Source organism: Martes martes (assembly GCF_963455335.1).
Source record: "Martes martes genome assembly, chromosome: 14".
Classification (NCBI taxonomy): domain Eukaryota; kingdom Metazoa; phylum Chordata; class Mammalia; order Carnivora; family Mustelidae; genus Martes; species Martes martes.
Genome location: NC_137902.1, coordinates 84,808,645 through 84,828,478, shown reverse-complemented (window position 1 = coordinate 84,828,478; position 19,834 = coordinate 84,808,645). Strand labels below are relative to the sequence as shown.

The 19,834-nt window shown below is 52.6% G+C and overlaps 1 protein-coding gene across 2 annotated transcripts in view; it reads right to left on the bottom strand.

Moving 5' to 3' along the window:
- Positions 1–4,767: 4,767 nt before the first annotated feature.
- The window catches only part of SLC35F3 (solute carrier family 35 member F3), a gene marked incomplete at both ends in the record, with an annotated part of 373,364 nt that continues 358,297 nt past the window's right edge, over positions 4,768–19,834 (bottom strand). For both annotated transcript variants that reach the window (XM_080823059.1, XM_080823060.1), the window contains 5 exons: positions 4,768–5,003; positions 8,514–8,603; positions 9,389–9,581; positions 11,595–11,720; positions 17,959–18,178. In XM_080823059.1, coding sequence (XP_080679185.1) covers positions 4,768–5,003; positions 8,514–8,603; positions 9,389–9,581; positions 11,595–11,720; positions 17,959–18,178 — 865 coding nt within the window. The remainder of the gene's footprint in view (positions 5,004–8,513; positions 8,604–9,388; positions 9,582–11,594; positions 11,721–17,958; positions 18,179–19,834) is intronic.

Below are 19,834 nucleotides of genomic sequence, written 5' to 3'. Positions count from 1 at the left end.
CCTGTCACTCTCAGAGAGTGGGAATTCCCTCAAGCCTTCTCAGGGAGATCCTCAGTGGTGGGGATCCTCAGTGGTGGGGATCCCTCTGCGGCCACTCTCCTCTATCACGGGGCTCCAGCTATGACTTACTGAGGCTCTAACACGACTGCATTCTTGCAGCGCGGCATATTGCTGGCTTGTGGCTTTATGGGTATTCCCAAATATCCCCGGGAGACATATTCTTTTTTCAAGAAGAGAAAAAAAAATGACCATTTTTTGTTCTGAGCTAAAATTCACAACTCATGACATTGTAACTACATGAAATCTCATTTCCTATGATTTTAGGAACTTGTTTTTTTTTTGATAATTTAGAGAAGACGGACCTCGGCTGACGTTTACCGGTATTTTAACTCAAGGGAAGGGTTTTTTTGGGGTGTCTGGCTGGGTCAGTCAGTGAAGTATGCGACTCTTGATCTTGGGGTCATGTGCTTGAGACTCACGTTGGGTACAGGGATCTACTTAAAAAAAAAAAAACAACAATCAGATAAGGTTTTCTTGAGAATGTGACACTGCTGAATACATGAAAAAATAGGTAAGGCAAAATATCATTGTTCAAAGTTTCTTTACAAATACGTTTTAAGCACTGTGAGGAACACCCTCCTTATATACCACTGGTGCATTTCTTCTAAATCATTCCTATCGATTCTTTAAAGCAGTTTGACCCAGGAGCCTGCTGGGCCATCGCAAGCCCAGCTGCATGGGAAGGATCTGTGGGAGTGTGAGTTGGAAGGATCCCTTTGGAAAGGGGCAGCAACCACCGATCTCCACACCGGGAGGAGCCTGGGGCCACAAGCAGGGAGCCCGGGGACAGCGGGTTGGCGTGGTCTTCCAGGGTCTGGCATGCCTGGCTCAGAGCCACCGTCCCGGGAGATGGCAGCCTGCCGGCCAAGAGCAGTCCAACCCTCCCTCCCTCCCCTGGATGGCGGAGGGTCCAAGGTGGAGCATCTGTTCCCTTCAGCTTCTGAAACAATGGAACATGCTGTTTCAAATAGGGATCACATGCTGGGCAGCCAAAAACAAGCCAATGACCCAGGAAATGTCCTCTCTGCTTGTACGATTTTGGCAAAGGAATTTTAACTCATTTTGTGTGGGGCAACCATTTCTCTATTATCTGTCTACCTATCATCTATCTATCCATCCATCCATCGTCTACCTATCATCTGTTTTTTATCATTTATTTTTCAAACCACTTTATCGAGCTATAATCCACATGCCATGAAATTCTCCATTTAAAGTGTACAATTCATTGAATTTTAAAATATTCACAGAACGGTGCAAACACCACCACATTCCAATTTTAGAACAAATCATTTATTTTCAAAATTGAATATGCAGAACTCCCTATTATGCATCCTTGGCTAGATTTGGAAACACACCTGTTCTCCAGGGCGGGAGGTCTCTGGCAACAATATCTTCTCTCCTGGTTCTCTCTATCCTGGGCATCTGCACGGCAGATGTGAGCAGGTAGGAGCTCCTAGAGACCGCTCTGACGGGTTGTAGCAAGGCTGCTGGTCACTTCGCACCCTCTGGCTGCACAGGACCGTATTCTGATGGAGCAGGAGGTAGGGCTGGAGGCTCTGAGAGTCTGGCACCGTGATCAGCAGGGGAGGCCCCTTAATCCCCTTTGTACCTTCTGTCTTCCCTCCTAATCCTCAAAAGGAGTGGAAATACAAGAATCCCTGCATTGCTATGCAGACTGGCCTCTAGAGGGCAGACGATTTCCCCAGACAGAGCCGAGATGGGGGCTGTTCTCCCAGAGTCACCCCAATGGTTCCCCTGGGAGGGAGTCTTTTCTGGGATTTTCTCTTCTAGATTCCTTCTGGGTTGGCCACAGCTCATCCCAGTCCTTGAAACCTGCTTGGGGTGGGGATGAGAGGTTGTGGTTTGGCTTCTTTCTGGAAAGAAACGTCTCAAATCTCCCCTACCTTATTCCTGAAAGAGCCATTAACCATTCCTAAAGTTCTAACCTTTTTTAAAATCTCACACAGCTTACCCTTCAAAGTTTTTTTTTTATTATTATTATGATAAAATATACATAAAATTTACTATGTAAGGATTTTTAGGGGTATGGTTCAGGGGCATTAAGTACATTCACATTATTGGGCGGCCATCACCACCACCCACCTCCCAAAACATCTTTATTTTACAAAATTAAAACTCTGTCCTCACTGAAAGATAACTCTTCATCCCCAGCCCCTAGAAACCGCCATTCTACCTTCTGAATCTATGAATTTGATGACTCTGGGTACCTCACATAAAGAGAATCCTATATTTGTGGATTTTTGTGACTTACTTCATTTGGCATTATGTCTTCAAGATTCATCCATGTGGCAGCATCAGTCAGAATTCCCTTCTTTTTTTTACTTTTTTTTTTTTTTTTTTTTTGCTTTTTAAGGCTGAATACTATCCCGTTTGTGTACATTTTGTCTATTCAGCCATTGGCAGACGCTTGGGTGGTCTCCAACCCTCGGCTGCTGTGAATGAGGCCGCGGTGACCAGAGTGTACAAACATCCCTTCGAGCCCCTGCTTGCAATAATTTTGGGTCTTCGTGGCCTTTTATGTCAATGGGAGAATGAGGTGACTCTACTCCAGGGCTGGGTTTCTCAACATTTTCACGTTATGGCTTACCTCCAAAATGTTTGCTTGGCCCCCTGAGGACACCGGGGGGGGGGGGGCTGGAGCCCAGACAGAATCCTGGAGGGGACTCATCCCGGCTCCGCTAAGGGGGTGGAGAGGATCCCCCTCACAGCACGCACTGGACACGTCAGGGAGGGAGCTCTCTGCCTTGGACAGCTCAGCTCCCGGGTTCCGACCCCACGTAGCAAGCAAACACCCCATGGCGTGGAGACTCTCTAGGTGTGGCTGGAAGGATGAGGTGTCCTCGCCATCTGCTCTCTCTGCTCACGCCCCCCTACCCCCTTAGAGCACCTGCGTTTGCAGCTGCAGAATGAGGGACATTGGACTTCACAGCCCCTGGCTGGAACTGCCTGGAACAGAAGTGCGTGTGCGCTACCGAAGCCGGTACAACAAACTCTCCAGAGCTAGTACTGGGTTAGGACGCGCAGGCAGAAGGGAGGCGTGGGAGGGGAGCTGGAAGACCATGTCCACATGGGGACTGCGGCTGCCGCTTGGAGGCAGCTAGGGGGGACCGGTGCGAGCTGCTCGGATAAATGAGTCCGTGCGGAAAATGAGAGAGAGCAGTGAAACCCAGGGCTGAGTGGGGAGGGATGGGGCAGGCAGGCACCTGGAGGGAAAGGAGAGGGGGACAAAGGAGAGGTGGAGGTGAGTTTAGGAGCCCCCGCCCATGTTTTGCTTTGGAGACGGTCAACTCTGTTGTTCCAGTAAGAATTTTCTTCCTCTGAGTTGCTGGGCGGGTTTGCGTGCCTCGATGGTTCCGGAGGGTGGGACCTGCTGGGAGCCAAGGGTAAGGCGAGGAGGGAAGGGGCACAGTGGGGCTGTGACAAAGTGGCCACCAACGCGGTGCGGAACGCTTCTTTTTTAAATAGTTTATTAATCTGTTTGGCCAAACAGGCAATGGAAACTGAGAATAATAATTTGCTACAAAGTTCAGGTCATGAATGCCCCTTTCCCCTATGAAACGAAAGACTCCATGGTCACAGAATGCACCACTGGGTTATGACAACATTTCAAAATAAGGTTTCCATTTCGTATGTAACAATGTAAACTTCAAAAATAGTAAACTCTAACCCCCGCGTCCCTCTTGACAGATCTATCACAGATAGAATTTTCTGGCAGACCTAAACTGTGTAAGTAAACAGCCTGGTGCTTTAAAAGTTTCATAAAAAGGTTGACAGGTTCGGTAGATAATTTTTCGATCTCGGTCATGGAGTAAAAGCAACCAGCAGTTCACGTCTCTCCGTGTCCATCTGACATGTGCAATGCACACCGCTAGCCATGTTCCCTTACACCGGTCGTCAGCCTGTTGTTTTTGTACACGTACACACACATAGATAGTTTTGTTTCTAAAGATTTTGTACATCTAAATTATAAGACGGCGCCAGTGACTTACAATGTCACCTCGCTTCACGTAGGTAAGGACAAAATTCTGTAGAAGGCACTGGAATTTCTCTTGCACGATCGTACACACTCACGTGAGAGCAGGCCAGCTGGGGCTCCGACTCCTCCTTCCCTCTCTGTAACCCGGCCGGGGCCTGTCCTCCTCCACCTGCCACCCCCAGGTCGGCCACCGCCGGTGGGTCCCGAAGTCCGTTTTTGCCTTTCTGCTTCCTCTCTTCGCATCCATCCCTCCATCCATCCTCCAACCACTCAGAGTGACTTACAGTCGTCTTTTGGTTCATTTGAAATCCCTTAAAATTAAGAGTACAGCTCTGGTATAAAACAAAATGTGACCCTACCATAGCTGGAAAATAATCACAGTGTGCAATGTAATTTGCAGTTGCTACAATTCGAAACGCGCGCCCTGCCTCTTGTCCCCCCGAACACTGACACCGACATTCGTTTCGAAAGGGCCGGAGGCTCGTCTCTTCTCTTCCACTTGGAACTGGTACCCTTGGGTGAAAGGTCTGATGTGGGAAAAGTGCAAGCAAATTGGACATGCCAGTAAATACCGTATAACTTACCGCAGGTTTCCGGAACTGTACAGGTATGTACACACCTTACCCAACCGAGGGTCCCCCGTCCGGAGCAGACCTCCGAGGCCCTAACCCGAGCGTGAGCGATCGCCGCAGAGTCCCGCAGGGCCGCGGTCAGCGCGCGAAGGAGGGCCGGGCCCTTCGGCTCTTGCCCTGAGGCCCCGAGCCCGGGTCCGCGCCGCCCTCCGCCGTCTCCTCCTTCTTCCGCACTTTGAGGCGCGTGAGAAGCTTGACGAGCCAGACGTCCCACTCCTCGGGCAAGAGCAGGAGGAGGAAGCCCAGGCCGATGATGATGATGGCGATGACCCGCACCCCGTTGAAGACTATCTTACTGGTGTAGTGATCCACCACTGCGCGAGACAGAGAGAAGCCCGGTTACTCCGAGACCCGGCCAGGCCCGGGCGCAGGGGGGCGCAGGGCGCAGGGCGGGCCCGGGGGTCCCCTCGTGCGCCGGCGCGGAGCCGCGGTCCTGCCTGACCGCGGAATCGTCCTCGGCGCGGCTTTGCTCCTGGCGGGCGCGGGCGGCCCCGTAATTCTCTAACAGCCCTCCGGGGTGAAACTCCTCCGGACTGACCTGGCGCCGCGGTTCAGACACTGATTCGAGCGAGGGAAGAAACTAGTGGGCAGTGGAGGTACACACAGCACCCCAGAGTTTAACGGGGGCCACCCCTGGGTGGCAGGACACTGAAAACGTTACTGTTTCTTCGTATTTTTGGTACTTTTTGGGTCTTCTACAACGATTTTTTTTTAAGTTTTTATTTATTTGAGATAGAGCGAGGGAGAGAGAACGAGAACCAGCAGCGGGGAGGGGCAGAGGGAGAGGGAGAAGCAGACTCCCCGCTGAGCAGGGAGCGCCCCTCCCAAAGGGGGGCTCGATCCCAGGACCCTCAGACCATGACCTGAGCTGACGGTGCACGCTTAAGCAACTGAGCCGCCCCAGGGGGGCACTCGTACAATGACATTTTATATTTACAACTTAAAAGCACTAGTGCCCAGTATATGCATATATACAGTTTGAAGACCAGACTCACACTGGTTTTTAGGTGTAAATTCTTGATCTGCCCCAGGGCACCATTATCAGGAGGCTCAGCCCCCTGGGTCATCACTATTCAGGCTTATTAAAGGTCTGTTAGGGCACATGGCTCCTACCTGACTCACATCAGGTGAGGGAACGAAAAGGAGAAACAGGCTGGATGTCCCTTAGTAAGAATCCACTCATCATTCTCTTCATAGCTAAATGGTCGAAAACGTTGGGGATATTGGGGTTTTTGTTTTTCCTTTTTTTTTTTTTTTGGTTTTAATTCCCTGTTTTCTTAATTAAGCCGGACAAAGCAGATTTGGGACCCGCCCTTTGCGCAAGAGGTACCCACTGCGTTTCTTTTCTATCATTTGGTGAGAGAGGGGTTGCTGAGTCAGAGCAGGAGGCCTTTGAAAACCGCCAGCTGCCCCCGTGGGCCTCCTCCAGCTGCCCAGGAGGTGGCCTGGCTCCCCCTTCTCCCCTCAGGGTCCTCCGCCTCCCCCGCCTTCCCCCTCCCCCCTCCTGCCTGACTCTCACCTTGTCCACAGAGCATCAGACAAAGAGAAAGGGATGAACGTTAAACCCGGAAAAAAAATGTTAGCAGCCCTTTTGTGGAATTAAAGTGCCTCTTTTAAATAAGTCAGGCAGAGAAAGACAAATACCATATGATTTCACTCGTATGTGGAATTTAAGAAACAAAACAGATGAACATAGAGGAAGGGAAGGAAAAATAAAGTAATAAAAACAGAGAGGGGGGCAAACCTTAAGAGACTCTTAACTCTAGGGAACAAACTGAGGGTTGCCGGAGGGGAAGGGGGTGGGTGGTGGGGTGACGGGGTAGCTGGGCGGTGGGCATTAGGGAGGGCACTCAACGGAGCGAGCACTGGGTGTTCTACGCAACTAGTGAATCACTAAATTCTACCTCTGCAACTAGTAATATACTATATGCTAACTAACTTGAATTTAAGTAAAATTTAAAAAAAAGAAATAAGAAAGAACATCATTTGAGATATAAAAAAAATAATAAAGTGCCTCTTTTATCTCAGAAATTCAGAAATACTTGAGTTTTGGGGGTGCCTGGGTGGCTCAGTCATTAAGCGTCTGCCTTCAGGGTCCTGGGATCGAGCCCTGCGTCGGGCTCTCTGCTCGGCAGGGAGCCTGCCTCCCCCCCCACCCCCCCCCCCGCCTACCCTGCCTACTTGTGATCTCTGTCTGTCAAATAAATAAATAAAATCTTTTAAAAAAAAGAAATACTTGACTTTTCAATCATGACAGAATGGTCGGTACATTCGGCACAGGGGGACCGTCAATGTGCCGGGCACACGAGCATCTCCAGCAGTAAACATCACGGCATGTGGGAAAGCCACCCGACCCCGCTCTCATGCATCGGGCAATGGTGGACCCCTTTGCTTCTCTTCTCCAGTTGCGAACTGAATGTGATTCCTCCCTCGGACACACGATCAAACCGTGCAGGTGAGTAGTAAGAAGGGATTCTCACGGGCCTCTCCGACATCTGGCTGCATGAGACGGGCCAAGTGGGCCTCCACCCAGGAGCTCGTGAGTGTCCCTCAATGAAAGTCCTTCCATGCTTCCTTGCAGCGTGACTGCTGCGACTGCAACGATGCAGTGAGGTAGAGGGGTAAGCTGATGAGTTATTTTTCCGAAGGTGGAAGCATCCGGAGCCCAACAGGTTGGACCACTTCGCACCAGCTATCCAGCAGCTCTGGGACTTTCAGCATTGTGAAATGTCGGGTGAGGGTAGGTACTGCCTTCACTTTTAGGGGAGACAAGCTAAGGCCCGGGGGGGTGCTGAGCTGGGCCCACCATCCTCCAGGTGGGCAGGGCCAGTGCCCAGACGCCCCCGCCAGGCCTTCTTCCATACACTGCCCCGAGGTACTCCGAAAAGAGTCTGGGGCCAGGGAGAGGCGCGTGCAGAACATGTGGGACAGGAGGAGTGAAGAAACAAATCACAAGAAAAGGCTTAGGAAACAGCTGTTTTGCTCACGGATGCCCCATCGGACAGGATAAGGGCCTGCCATTCCCTGGGGTGAATCCTCTAATGGCCTGTGGGTGGGAGGCTCCGGAGGGACGTGGCTTTGGGGGAGGGGCCTGTGCCAGGGCCAAGGGGGTGAGTGTGGTGGAGAGACCCGACTTACAGACTTACGAACCCTTCTCTGGCTAAGAACAGGCCGGATGGGGCCGTCAGGGGTGAGGAGGGAGCTCCGGGAAGAAAATCCAAAACGGACACCAGAATGAACCAGGCAAAGGAAGGAGGGGAGGGGCTGTCGACGACAAGTTTTTGGAAGAGCCGAGCTGCCAGGTGAGTCTTCTGGGGAGTCCCCAGGCAGAAAGCAGAGCGAGGTCCGGAGGGACTGGCCAGTGTGCTCTCGCTCTTCCAGGAGGTGGAGAACGATGTTTGTGTTTCCTCAGTTTGCAAACACCACGCCATCCCTGTCACACTCCCAGCACACTTTCTCCCCCAGAAAGTCACTTACAAAACTGAATTTTTTTCCTGCTACATCACTTTCCGTGCTTATTACTAAGATTAATGAGATTCATCTCTGATTCTCACACCAGTTAGAACCGAGATGGCTCGAGACCGTCATATGTCGGGGTGGTGAGTGAAAACCCAGGCATTTTGGAGAGACCCCGTGTATGCAACACACGCCGACATTCTACCCAAGTGCCTTCTTTCTACACCGAAGGGCAACGGTGCTTTCCATACAGGCACAGCAAGACTGCATGCGAGTGTGTGTGTTTGGGAGTGGGAGTGTGTGTATGTGTGTGTGGGGGTGTGTGTGTGTGTGTTTTCAAGCAGAGAGAGGAAGCCATACAGGCTTACCTGCATTCACAGGTACACTGAGGACGATTCCAACAGACATCAGAGTGGGATACGTAACAGCGATTCCAAAGTTTAATACAATATTGAATGCTGAAATAAAGAACAGAAGAAGAGTATTATTCGTGCCTGCCCTGGGCTTGCCACCCTCCCTGGTCTGCATCCCTGGCCCCATCTTCTCCGGCGAGGCTGGAGTCACAGGACTTACTACTGCCCTTTGCTCTGACTCAGGGAGCCTGGGTGGGGACCGGGGACAAATATCCCAGTGAAGCAGCGCTCCTCCTCCCTTCCCCGAGCTCTGAAGAGAGCAAAGAAATTCGGACAAGGTAGTCAGTGAAAGACCCTGGAACAGAGGACCGGGACCGCTGACTCATGCCACTAACTTGGCTCTTCTCCGTTGCCGGTGGTGACTCTGGGATGAGGACGGCCAGGTGCCTCCGGTTATGCATTTTGAGGTGGAAACGGGGTGAGACCCATCCTTGGCTACTTTCCTGCCTAGCACCAGCCTCCTACCAAGTAATCGTGGTGACGATATTCATCGTAATGACAGCAGAGAAAATGCACTGGGCTCTGGCTCCCATCAGACAGTGTTGTAAGAACTCTGCATGCATTCGTTGGCCGGCTCCCTCCCGGGCCTGTAGGGACTGTGCTGTTGTCAGGAGGCCACACGCAGCACTGTCCGGAGTGGCGGTGCCCCTGGCCACTCCTGCCATGCCTGGGTTCTGGAATGAGAACCCAGTGGACACAAGGGTCTTGAAAAGCACTGGGAACTTAACGATAGAATGCTGCTCCTCCTCAGGGCACCGTTTCCAGATGGCCCTGGAGCTGCCCGGGGCCTGCTTGTCAGTGGCCCTTGGGACGGGGGGATCAGCACTTACTCAATAAGAGGACTGAAAATCCACAAAGGTTTCCCCACGGAATGTCATGGAAAGAGCTCCAGTATTCCACTTTGGTGAAGTAGAGGATGACGGGGATACAGGTGATGAAGAGAATGTTAAACACACCCAAAATGGACAAAAATAAGGCGGCTTCTCCGAACTTAGCACTGCCCAGGAGGAGCTTGAACAGAACCTGCGGGAGAAAGCAGAGGAGGGTGGGTGACGGCTCGCCCCCGCCGCCATCGTGCCACAGGGGGAGGGGGTGCGCCCGTCGAGGCTGGGCCGGGGGTGCAGGGCCGCAGCCGGGTGACGGGCAAATCCGGCCTCACTCGGCCTTCAGGGAGAGGGTGGTGGGGTCAGTGCTAGGTGCGCTGTACAAACACCCAGATCTCAGCAGCGCCCCGGGGGACAGTGACACATCTCTGGCCTCATGGAGGGCATCTCCGGGAGTCACGGCTCTGCACACGAGGCTCCCTTTGTCTGTGTTGCCGTCGTGACACCACGTCCCAGCTTCAGAGCGTCCGAAGACGGGGCCGCCGCAGAACTTAGAAAGAGCTGCCACGAGGATGCATTCCTCTGGGGACCTCGGTTTTGTACTACACAGCCAGACCCCCCGGGGCAAAGGGCTTTGGCTGCGAAGACATTTTCTATAAATCGAAGGTAGAGAGACCGTAACGCTCACAGCTCATCTCTGCTCCATCCCACCCACCCGGTCCAGAAACAGCCTGGGGTTGAGCAGAGTGCACCCCCCTCTGATTTCTTGCACCTGTTCTTGTCTGTACGTATTTCAGGTGTGTGAGGCCCCGGAGAGGGACAGACGTGCCTGGAGTGGCCAGGAAGCTGGGATGACAGGGGCAGCCGCCCCCGTGTTCCGGGGACCCAGCCACAACCAGGGAACGGCTCTGGGTCCAGCTCGAGTCTGCACGGTTGTGCCTCCTACTTCGCCTGCCTCTTCCTTTTCCAGCCACTTCACCAATCTTTTCAGGTATTTCTGGGCATTTGTGCACGAAGCATGAAAAGAGAAATAAATTGCTTTCAGCCTTCCACCCACCGGCCCCTCTGGATAAAGATCAGGCCGTGGCGGATATGGGGAAGGGAAGTCAAAATCAGAATTATCTGTGCTCATCGCGGATTGCGTTTCTGTATGCGCCCTGCTTCCCATTAGCATGCAGCTAAGTGAGGCCAGCGGAGTGTGGCCTGGTCCCACTTTCTGGGTTCGAACAGTGGCTTTGAAGCCTCACAGTGGAGGGGGGCTATTGTGTCTTCCTGGGGAGATGTGTCCCAGAGCAGGTAGACGGCCTGTGCGCCTCTGGCTGCGGGCAGTGAGGGCGGGGAGCTGATGAGGACGGGAAGGTACAGTCACTTCTCATTCCCAAACCACAAAATGTGTTACACACAGAGCTGGAAAAAAACAAAGTGCCTTTTCTAACTCTCTCCCGTACTTAATTTTCCTCTGTCTTACTGCCTGGATCCACGAAGGGCCGTGAGTCTCCAGGCTAAAACCTCATTCCTCATTGCGTCCTCCAGGTCGGGGTCCCAACTTGGAGGCCCGGTAAAATCTGGAGTCTTCCCTCTGGAGGTGAAAGGATGAGAGAGGAAGCAGGGGCAGCAGGAGGGAGAGCAGCCAGACCCGGGATGGGGGAGGCGAGGGCTGGGGCTCAAACACGGCTTCGGCCAGCCCTGCAGTTGGGACATGCTTTCAGGGCTTCCCCACATTTTGTCAAAAATGTGTTATAATACCCGTATCACAGGAGTTGGGTTTTTATTTATTCAGCCTACGGAAATGCTTAAAAGGCACGCGGATTCACGCCGAGTCCCGGTGGGTGCCAAAACCGTGCCATGAAAGATTTCGGTGACGAGGCTGCCCCAAGTATTTGCATCATCTCCCCAAACACGGAGCCAGCCCCCCGGGGGCCCCGGTCCTCCTCCAGTCCTTGCCAACCAACGAAGTCACGAAAATCAGATGCTGCCCGTCCACTCTTCTGCCTGTTTTATGCCCAGGGCTGCAAAGAGATGGCCCTTGATGGAAAGGTCTAGAGAGCCAGAGCCAAAGCCAAGAGCAGGTGCGCACCTCATCCCTGCCAGTCTGTCCGCGCACTGAGAACAGCTGCTGGGCTTAAGGCACAGGTGCCATCGAAGATGCCCCACGTGTGCCGGGCCAGCCGGCTGAGACCCGCTGCTCTGAGGACTTGCTCCCCGCGCTTACCTTGTAGAGGGCAGACATGGACGCAGAGCCCACCACCAGCGCTATGCCGATGACAGAGTGGCTGTGGAAACCATCGGCGTAGGTCATCATCACGATCCCAGCGATGGCGAGGATGGCGGCCACGATCTGCACAGAAGGGAGGAAACAGCGGTGAGAGGGTGGGGGGCCGTGTGACGGGCCACCGAGGGGCCACCGAGGTGGAAACGCTCGGGAGAGTCTCATGCGAGGGAAGAGAGCGGGGTCTCCTTTCCAGTTCTCTGGAAAACAAATGGGATTTCTGTTCTTGCTTAGGAAAGCTTAGTGCGATGGAACCCCCCTGGAACAGCTGGTGGCAAGGAGCCCTGCTGTGGCCCGGCGTCACGTGGTGGCCCGTCCCCATGGTGCTGGGAGACCGCAGAGAAGGTGCTCATGATGCCAACAGCAGGGGCCCTGGCCCTGACGGGGTTTGGCAGACCGCCCTGGAAATGACCCCAGTTCCTGCCGAACCTTCTGAGAGCACATGACATCTTGCCTCTTAGACACGTTGTATTTTAACAGAGAGGGGACCGGACGTGGGGCCCACTTAGCACGCCGGCGGTAGGGTCTTCCGAAAGAGCGCGTGTCATGTGCCAAAGGGCCACGGTGTCCTACCCCTGGGGGTGCCGGGCCTTTCCTGAGCTGCGACAGGGCGCTCCCCCCCACAGCCCCCTCCATCCTGGGATTGTCCCCACCCAGACTTCTCGCGTTGAACGGACGCCCCAGGGAGAGGTACACGTTTCTGCTGCTGCGCAAAGTGAGGTTGTCGATTACACGGGAGACTGACTACTTGGGACAAATTTTGAAAAGGAGAAATGCATCCGCACAGAGAGTAAGTACAAGTTCTAACTTGAGGTGGTCACGGAGCTACGTAAACGTCACTGGTGCGAAATGGGGCTGGGGGGTGCTGTGGGCAGAACAAAGATGTTGCCTCGACTGGATTCACTGACAGGGCTATGCCTCTTAACAGCTCACCCGAAATTGACCTCAGCCACGGATAACCACCTCAAGTAGGCCCCGTTTACTAAGTGATCACGGGAGAAGTGTTTTCTGTGTGATCGTATCATCCATTTCACTTTGTAAACATGAAAACTTTGGCTCAGAGAGGTCACGGCAACGTGCCCAAAGTCACAGAGCTGGGGTGTGGCTGAGCGGGGATGTAAAATTTCAGGGCTGATTGCAAAGTCCGTGTTGATCTATAGAAACAGGAAAATCAGGATTCACAGAATGGTTGGCCACGGCCAACTCTGAGGTTTAAACTGAGGTTTCCTTTCTGGCATCAGCGTGACGTTCTCAGATTAGGGAAAGGTAACGTGGTGGAGTCTCATGCGCTGTGAGTTGCATACTTCTAGAATATTCCTTGTGCTGTATCTTCCTGTGATGCGAACTCTGCCCATGCAACAGCAACACAGAGGCTCTGGAGAGGCGTGCCGGGGAACTGACCGCCTACTTGTCCTTTCCATTTCGTAGCTCACTGTTAACCCTCATTCTGCATCACACGCTGACTATGTTTCTTATGCAAATGCTACCCGCACCGTGTACAACTGTTCACCGAGAGAAAGAAACAGAGATCAGGAAGACAAGCGACTTTTTCTTCCCTCCAGGAGAAGAAAGGGGCACGTGACAAGGCAGGCGGGGAGAGAGGTGGGCTTCCGGCCCAGGGGACACAGATAATGCAAAAATCCTGCTTGGAACGGGTTGACCTCGCTAGGCACCCGAGGTCCACAGGGAGAGAAATAACTAGAAAAAAGAGGAAGGGAAGAAGAGAGCTGAATTTCAGATGATTTGGTGCATTTCCAAAGGTGCCTGAGTTTTTCCAAACTTGGGGCTTTAGTTTCAAGGATATGAAGGAGCCCAGGGGTTGATTTTCTCCTGAGGACTTACAAGGCTGACTCCAGCCTCTTCCTTTGTTGTTTCTACTGATTCAGTAATAAAGGGCTGCAAGGTCCCTCCTCCCCCCGCCCCTACCCAGGGCCATGCTGTGCCGCAGAGCTGAGCGTAGGGGCTGGCGGGGGATAGCTAGAGCCCTCCAGGCCATACTTGAGGAGTCCAGGCCCCCCGAGGTCATTGTGACAGGTGGCATCAGGGGACCGTGGTCCCCCAGCTCCTACCTCTAGCTCTCCTCTTAGGAGTCCCCGTCCCAGGTCACAGGACCGGCCTGCTCTATATCGTGGGGCACCCCGTCTCCTGGCACCAGTAGCCGTGCTGGGACCCCCCCCAGCCCTGAGCCTGGGGCCCACCCAAAGTGCTGGAGCAAAGCTCACTCTTCACGCCCCGGACAGCGGAGCAGAGCCGAAACACCCTATGGGTTTGGGGGGCAGAGCCTAGACGTTCTTCAAGCCTGACATTCCCTTCAAGATCCCAGTTCTGTCCTTAAAAACGACTTAAATGTATACTTCACATTTATACCATAACATACCCGGGTTTCTTGGTTTGCACTCGGGAATGTTGGCTGCCTATTTGCTTCACTACGATGTACTTTCCAGGAAGGCCAGGGAGGCCTGTCCTCTGGTTTCACATGCCCCCCATCTTCTAGATCAGGGTGTCCCTGGGGGAGAATGCTGAGTTGGAGGAGAAAATAAAGGAAAGCAGACGACTGAACTTGTCCCCGCCTCTCTTTTTTCCCACCTTCCACCACCCTCCATGTATCCCGTGGACCTGTCTGAAAACAGGGACTCGGGGCTTCAGACTCATGGGTAACAGCGGCCCTAGCCCTGGGAGGGGTGAGCGCCACCATCTCTACTTTGGCCGAGGGGGCCAGGGGTGGTGGGGGAGTTAGCTGGAGGGGGAGGAAACGTAGGCGCAGGAGAGACACCGAGGTCAGTGCATTGCCCATCACCCTCTTGCTGGTAGCCTCACCTTCCCTGGTGACCCCACGGTAGCCTGCCAGGCCTCCGGGCTCTTCCCTGCCTCCCCCATGGTCCCCTGCTCCCTCTCCAATGTCAGGCTGAGGGGCAGGAGGCAAACTCCTTGAGCATCAAGGAGGAATGAGAGAGGTGGGAGCAGCACAGAGTCTGACCACCTCTCCGACAAGCTCTCCGCTCTGCTCCGACTGGGGACGGGCCGTGCATCCTCGGCCACACCGAGCCCCGCGTGCTGTGCTGTGCATGTGCACATCCTGGGGCGGTTCTGAGCCACGGAAAGGACAAATTGGAAATATACGCCCCCTCCCAGCTCCTGGCTGCTCTTACCCACTCAGACTATTAAATTTCAGTGCGGATCGTCTAGTGGACCCTTCTGATTTCAGGGCACGGGAAGGGGCTCGTGGTGAGCCCTCCGGGGCTCCCCCAGGCTCTGTGGGTGCTCTGGGTCCTCCCCAGGTAGCAGGGCACAGCCTCCCAGACGCCAGGCAGCTGGGACCAGACATAGGAGCTACCGTTCAGGGACGGACCCTCGTGAGACGCTGAGGATGCTGTCATTACCAAAAACATCACCTAGAACCCGAGATGGGAACTGGTCTTGGGAAAGGCACAGGACCCCCAGGAATGGCTACAGGGGGTTTGAGGGCCCAGCAGAATGATCTCTCAGATCTCTCTTGCTTTTGCGTCTGTCCCTCCTGGTTGGAGAGCCCTGACTATGGTGGGTGGTCGCGATTAGCTCCTCGGCCCGCAGAGAATCCCATATGCTCTGACACGGTCACCAAAAACACTGGGCTGACCCAACGAACCCTCCAACTGAGAAAGAACGACAGAAATAACACCGAGAGAGAGAACCATCACCAGATTTTACGTCGGGCATCCACCATCTTATTTGATTCTCACTGCTGTTCTCTGAAACGAGCGCTCGTCTATCTTAAAAATGAGGTAACAGAGGCTCACAGACTTCCAGTGACTTGCTCAAGGCCCAAAAGCTTGTAAGAGTGGAATCAAGATCCAAACCCTGGTCCCTTGACTCTAGACGAGAGCACCTCCCTGCGGGGTCAGAAAGCCTGAGTCTGGAGAGCCAGGGAACACACAGAAAGCACAGAGTCAAAAAGTGACACAGTGGCCAACCTGGGCTCCTTTCGACGGTTACCTCTGATGCCCTAAGTGGCCGGGATCTGGATCTCTCGGGAGTGAGAAGATGTTTGCTGCTTCTTGGTCAGTCCATGGGACCCGGACCAGTTGGATGTTTTGTAGGAACCACAGCCCTTGTGATGTGAGTCATCGTCTTGATAAACACAGGTGGGCCGTGCAGTCGGTTCCCACCAGAACAGCTGTTCCCACCAGCATAATGCTGAGCCTCCTTGAGTTTCTTTTTGTCTCTCAGGCTCATATGCTTGGCCCTCCGGGAAGGGGAACGGGTCAGTTCCCTTCAATCTTTGGGAATTCCGCGCCAGCTGCCCCAACAGTCTGAGAGAAACCTTAAGAGAACCCTCGCACCAGTTAGATACTATCTGGGATCTGAGCTTCCATCTGTTCTCAAGGGGAAATTTCCCATCCTACCAGCCACTGAGGGGTCTTCCAGACTTTTCTAGCTCTCTGAACTCTCAAAGAGGAGAAGAGGGGAGTCCGCCGTGACTTGGAGCGGGAAGCCCTCAGATGGCAGGTCACACACTTCTCAGAGGAGTGATGATCATCAGAGACCCACAACCACACACAATCCCATTGCCAACACCAGCCTCTTAGACCTTCATGTCAGGACCGGCCTAGCGATGCTTCAGTGCAGGATTTTGTTCCGTACACAACGGTCAGCTCAGACCAAACTGGCCAAGTGCCCAGGACGGCTGGACTGGGTCGCTATGGGGGAGACAACCCTCTCATCCATGAGCAGCGACCAAGAAACAACCTGGGTGTGCCATGCTGGTCTCTCTGAGTCTAGGAGGGTTTCAAGTATTTTCCAACTCCTTCTCTTAACCTCAAAAAAAAAAAAAAGAAAAAGAAAAAAAAAAAAGTCCTGCTTAGAGACAGAATTCACCTTGAAGTTTCCCTTCCCAGTGAACAGGATCCCGTTTGGAATTTGCTTTGGACATCAGAATCATGCCAAAAAGGTTTATGAATTCTCTCGAGATGCTGCATCCAAATAAAGTCGCGATGGGCCCCGGGACTGAGCCTTCAGAGCCCAGCCAGGTGGGCGGACGGATTACTGCTGGAAGTACCCGCATTTCTTGGGGAGGTGCATTAGATCATTTATTTGCTGAAAGCTTTTCTGGGTGGTTAGCACAGGGAGTGAGTTTTTATTCCAGAATTAACACTAAGTCTCAAAACAAATTTTCCCCCTACTGCAAGCTAAAAATACTCCTCAGCCGTTGACTCATGTCCCCACTGCGGTTTGAGTAACTAGGTGGGTGTGAATCCTCCACCGGGGTGATGTCATTGTTCCCGGGACAATGAGCAAAGGGCACAAGTAACAGAGGGCCAGGAGTCTGCCCCCTGCCAGGTGCCAGCGTGGTTCAAGGGAATGGGACTGCCCACCCAAAGGGCTCTCGGGTGCCTGGCCGGCCCACCGGGCCTGAAACATGGCCTGCAGGTGCAGGAAGGAGTTAGTGATCCACGCCCCTCCCCCCCAACCGCCCCCCAACCAAGAGATCTAGCTTCAAGGCCAAATCCAAATCCTCTGTCCTTGTGTCCCTGCAAAGGTGGTGGTGGGGCAGTAGCAGCCCTTGGCCACCAGAGGGAGACAAGCAGAAGCCACCAGGATTCCGTCAACAAGAACCGTCACCTCGCTCCTTTTACTGGGGTTGAGTCCCTGTATAGGTCACACAATCATATTTCACACCACTGTCAGACATCTGGCTAGCTGAGTTTGACTGGATTTTAATGGGATTTGCCAAGTCTCGGTTCTGACAACAAGAGGTACTTTGAGGACACAAGAATTTCAGTCTCCCCTCGCCTGGGGTGTGAAGGGAAGGAAACTGTCCGTCCACCATCTGGACTTAGCAAAAGCGTCTCTGGTCCACTTCAGCTCTGTACACACGGTCCAGACAGTGGACCCACCGAGACCGCCCATCCACGTGGATGCGGAGGGATCCCCCGGCTTTCAGATACATCCTAAGCAAAGAGGGACAGTGTTAGCAGAGAGCTCCCGGCGGCAGGGCGTGGCTGCCCTCGGGAGAGAGGGGGAGAGCACGCAGAGAGGAGAGAACACCGCCATCCCCAGGTGGGGTCCCCGACGGGCACACACTTTAGGGAATGCTTGTTAAAATGCTTGAAATGAAAGGTGCTTTAATGAATGCTTGTCGAGTATGGTTTGCAAGCGAGAAAGTTGGCAAGGCACACTGAGACCCCAGGCTCCTTTTCTGCCGCAAATCGGCAGGACAGTGGTCAGCAGTGTATGCTCAGGATGCAGCACATGGAGCTAAGCAAGCCAATGGGCAGGTTTTGGTTGACATGACCGAGTGAGGGAGGAAGACAGATAATAAGGAACTTACCCTCACTCCCATGAACCTGTCCCTGAGAACGATCCATGAGAGCAAGAACACAAAAGCTTTGTTGCAGCAGAACAACACGGAGACATCCGTAGTGTTTACTTTCTTTATTGCATGTAAGTACAAGTAGTTTGTGAGTGTCCAAAGAACACCAAAGGGTGCTGCCTTGGTAAAAAACACCTTCAAAGTCAAGCCATTGTCTCCAAAAAATCGACAGCATTCCCTAAAACAAGGAAAGAGAGGCAGTGTTATTATATTCTTGGGTTGAGACAGACCATTTTTTCCCCCTATACCCATTTTTAAAGCAAATGAGGAAGGGGGAGGGTGGGAGACGTTTATTCTGATTTTTAAAAATTCTGTATTTATTCTTATTTTTTTATGAACATCTATTAAGCAGCTCTTCGACCTTTTGCTTTAGTCCATTGAAGAAAATGTCCCACGATGATCTAACATCATAGATTTTTATTCCTTCTGCTCACGTTATGTTTGGAACCAATGTTCTAGACAGAAGGCAGCGGAGTGTTGGGATTATCTGATAGGAACAGGGCCCGGTTTCATGGCGACTCACTGAGGAATTCTGTCACTTGCTTGGTAAGAGAAGGAAGTCACTAGACCTCTATTGTGGGGGAAGGATACTTGACGAGAACTCCCTGAGACATATGTTGTTTAAAAATTTGCCTCCGGTTGGAATTGTCTTTGTGGCCAGGCAGGGGCCGTCCATCCTTGGGAGCATCTAATACGTTTTGGCTGTCATACCACTAGTGCTAACGATCTACGCATTTTCTCCGTGAGGCCGTTTTTAGAATCCGTAACTCCACTGCGTGGACGTCCACATGTCCACGCCCCCTGAGAAACTAGCACAGGTCCAAGAGTTCAGCCTCTGAACAGAGAGTGAGATGAAGAAACAGCTGTAGAGGGAAGGTTTTCAATGTCATTCTTGATTCCAGGGGAAAGGGTCATCAATGTATGAAAACGCATTTCCAAAAAACAAAGCCACCCTTCCACACCTGGAAGAAGACAGCAGAGGAGTCTGGCTGGTAGACAGAGTGGAGAGAGCCCTGAGAAGGGCTTGGTCTGGGACCTGGACTGCTGGGGAGCCAAGGTCACTGTTCTGCTGCCCTGAGAGCCAGACAAGCCAGATGAGCGAGGTGCGTGCCTCTTATGGCCGCAGACCCCCAGGCTCCCAGGCAGGGCCCAGCACAGGAAAGATAAAACTAGAATAAGCCAAATACCCCAGCATGGGAGAACAGCTGTGGCCTCTACCACTTAAGATCTAAATGCAGCTGGAAAAGAGGAAAATTAAAAGCAAGAATCATAGGAGATTTGGTGTGATTTTTAATGTAATTCAACTTGTTCTTATCACCAATCCAAAATGAAATCTGCCTTTGTTCATTACTCGACCGTAGGATAGCCACAGAAGAAACAGGAAACTCATTACCTTTCACTGAACTCAGTCCTATGTGGCTTCTAAACTGGCACTGGGGAAAATGTTTGCATCACTAAATTTACCACGAAACCAATTCAACTGAATTGGTTCCAGTTTGGCTTTATAGAGACAAAACTCTCATCTGACAGACTGATATTTCCGTTGCTGCATGATTTTCATACAGCATTTTCCATTTTCTAAGGGGTTTTCTCAAGCCCCTGTTCAGAGAACAGTCTTCTCTCCCTTGGGGACAATGACCAGGGATGGCTTCCTTCACGTTTGGGATTTTCAGTAGCTATAAAGTGGTGCCAGTCCCTCTAGCATGATCAACAGGAAATACAAATCTTCTTTCCTGCCATTAATGTCAACCTATTTCACATTTTTCTTTTAAAGTAGGCTCTACGCCCAGCAGAGAGCCCAATGCGGGGCTTGAACTCACGGCCCTGAGATGGA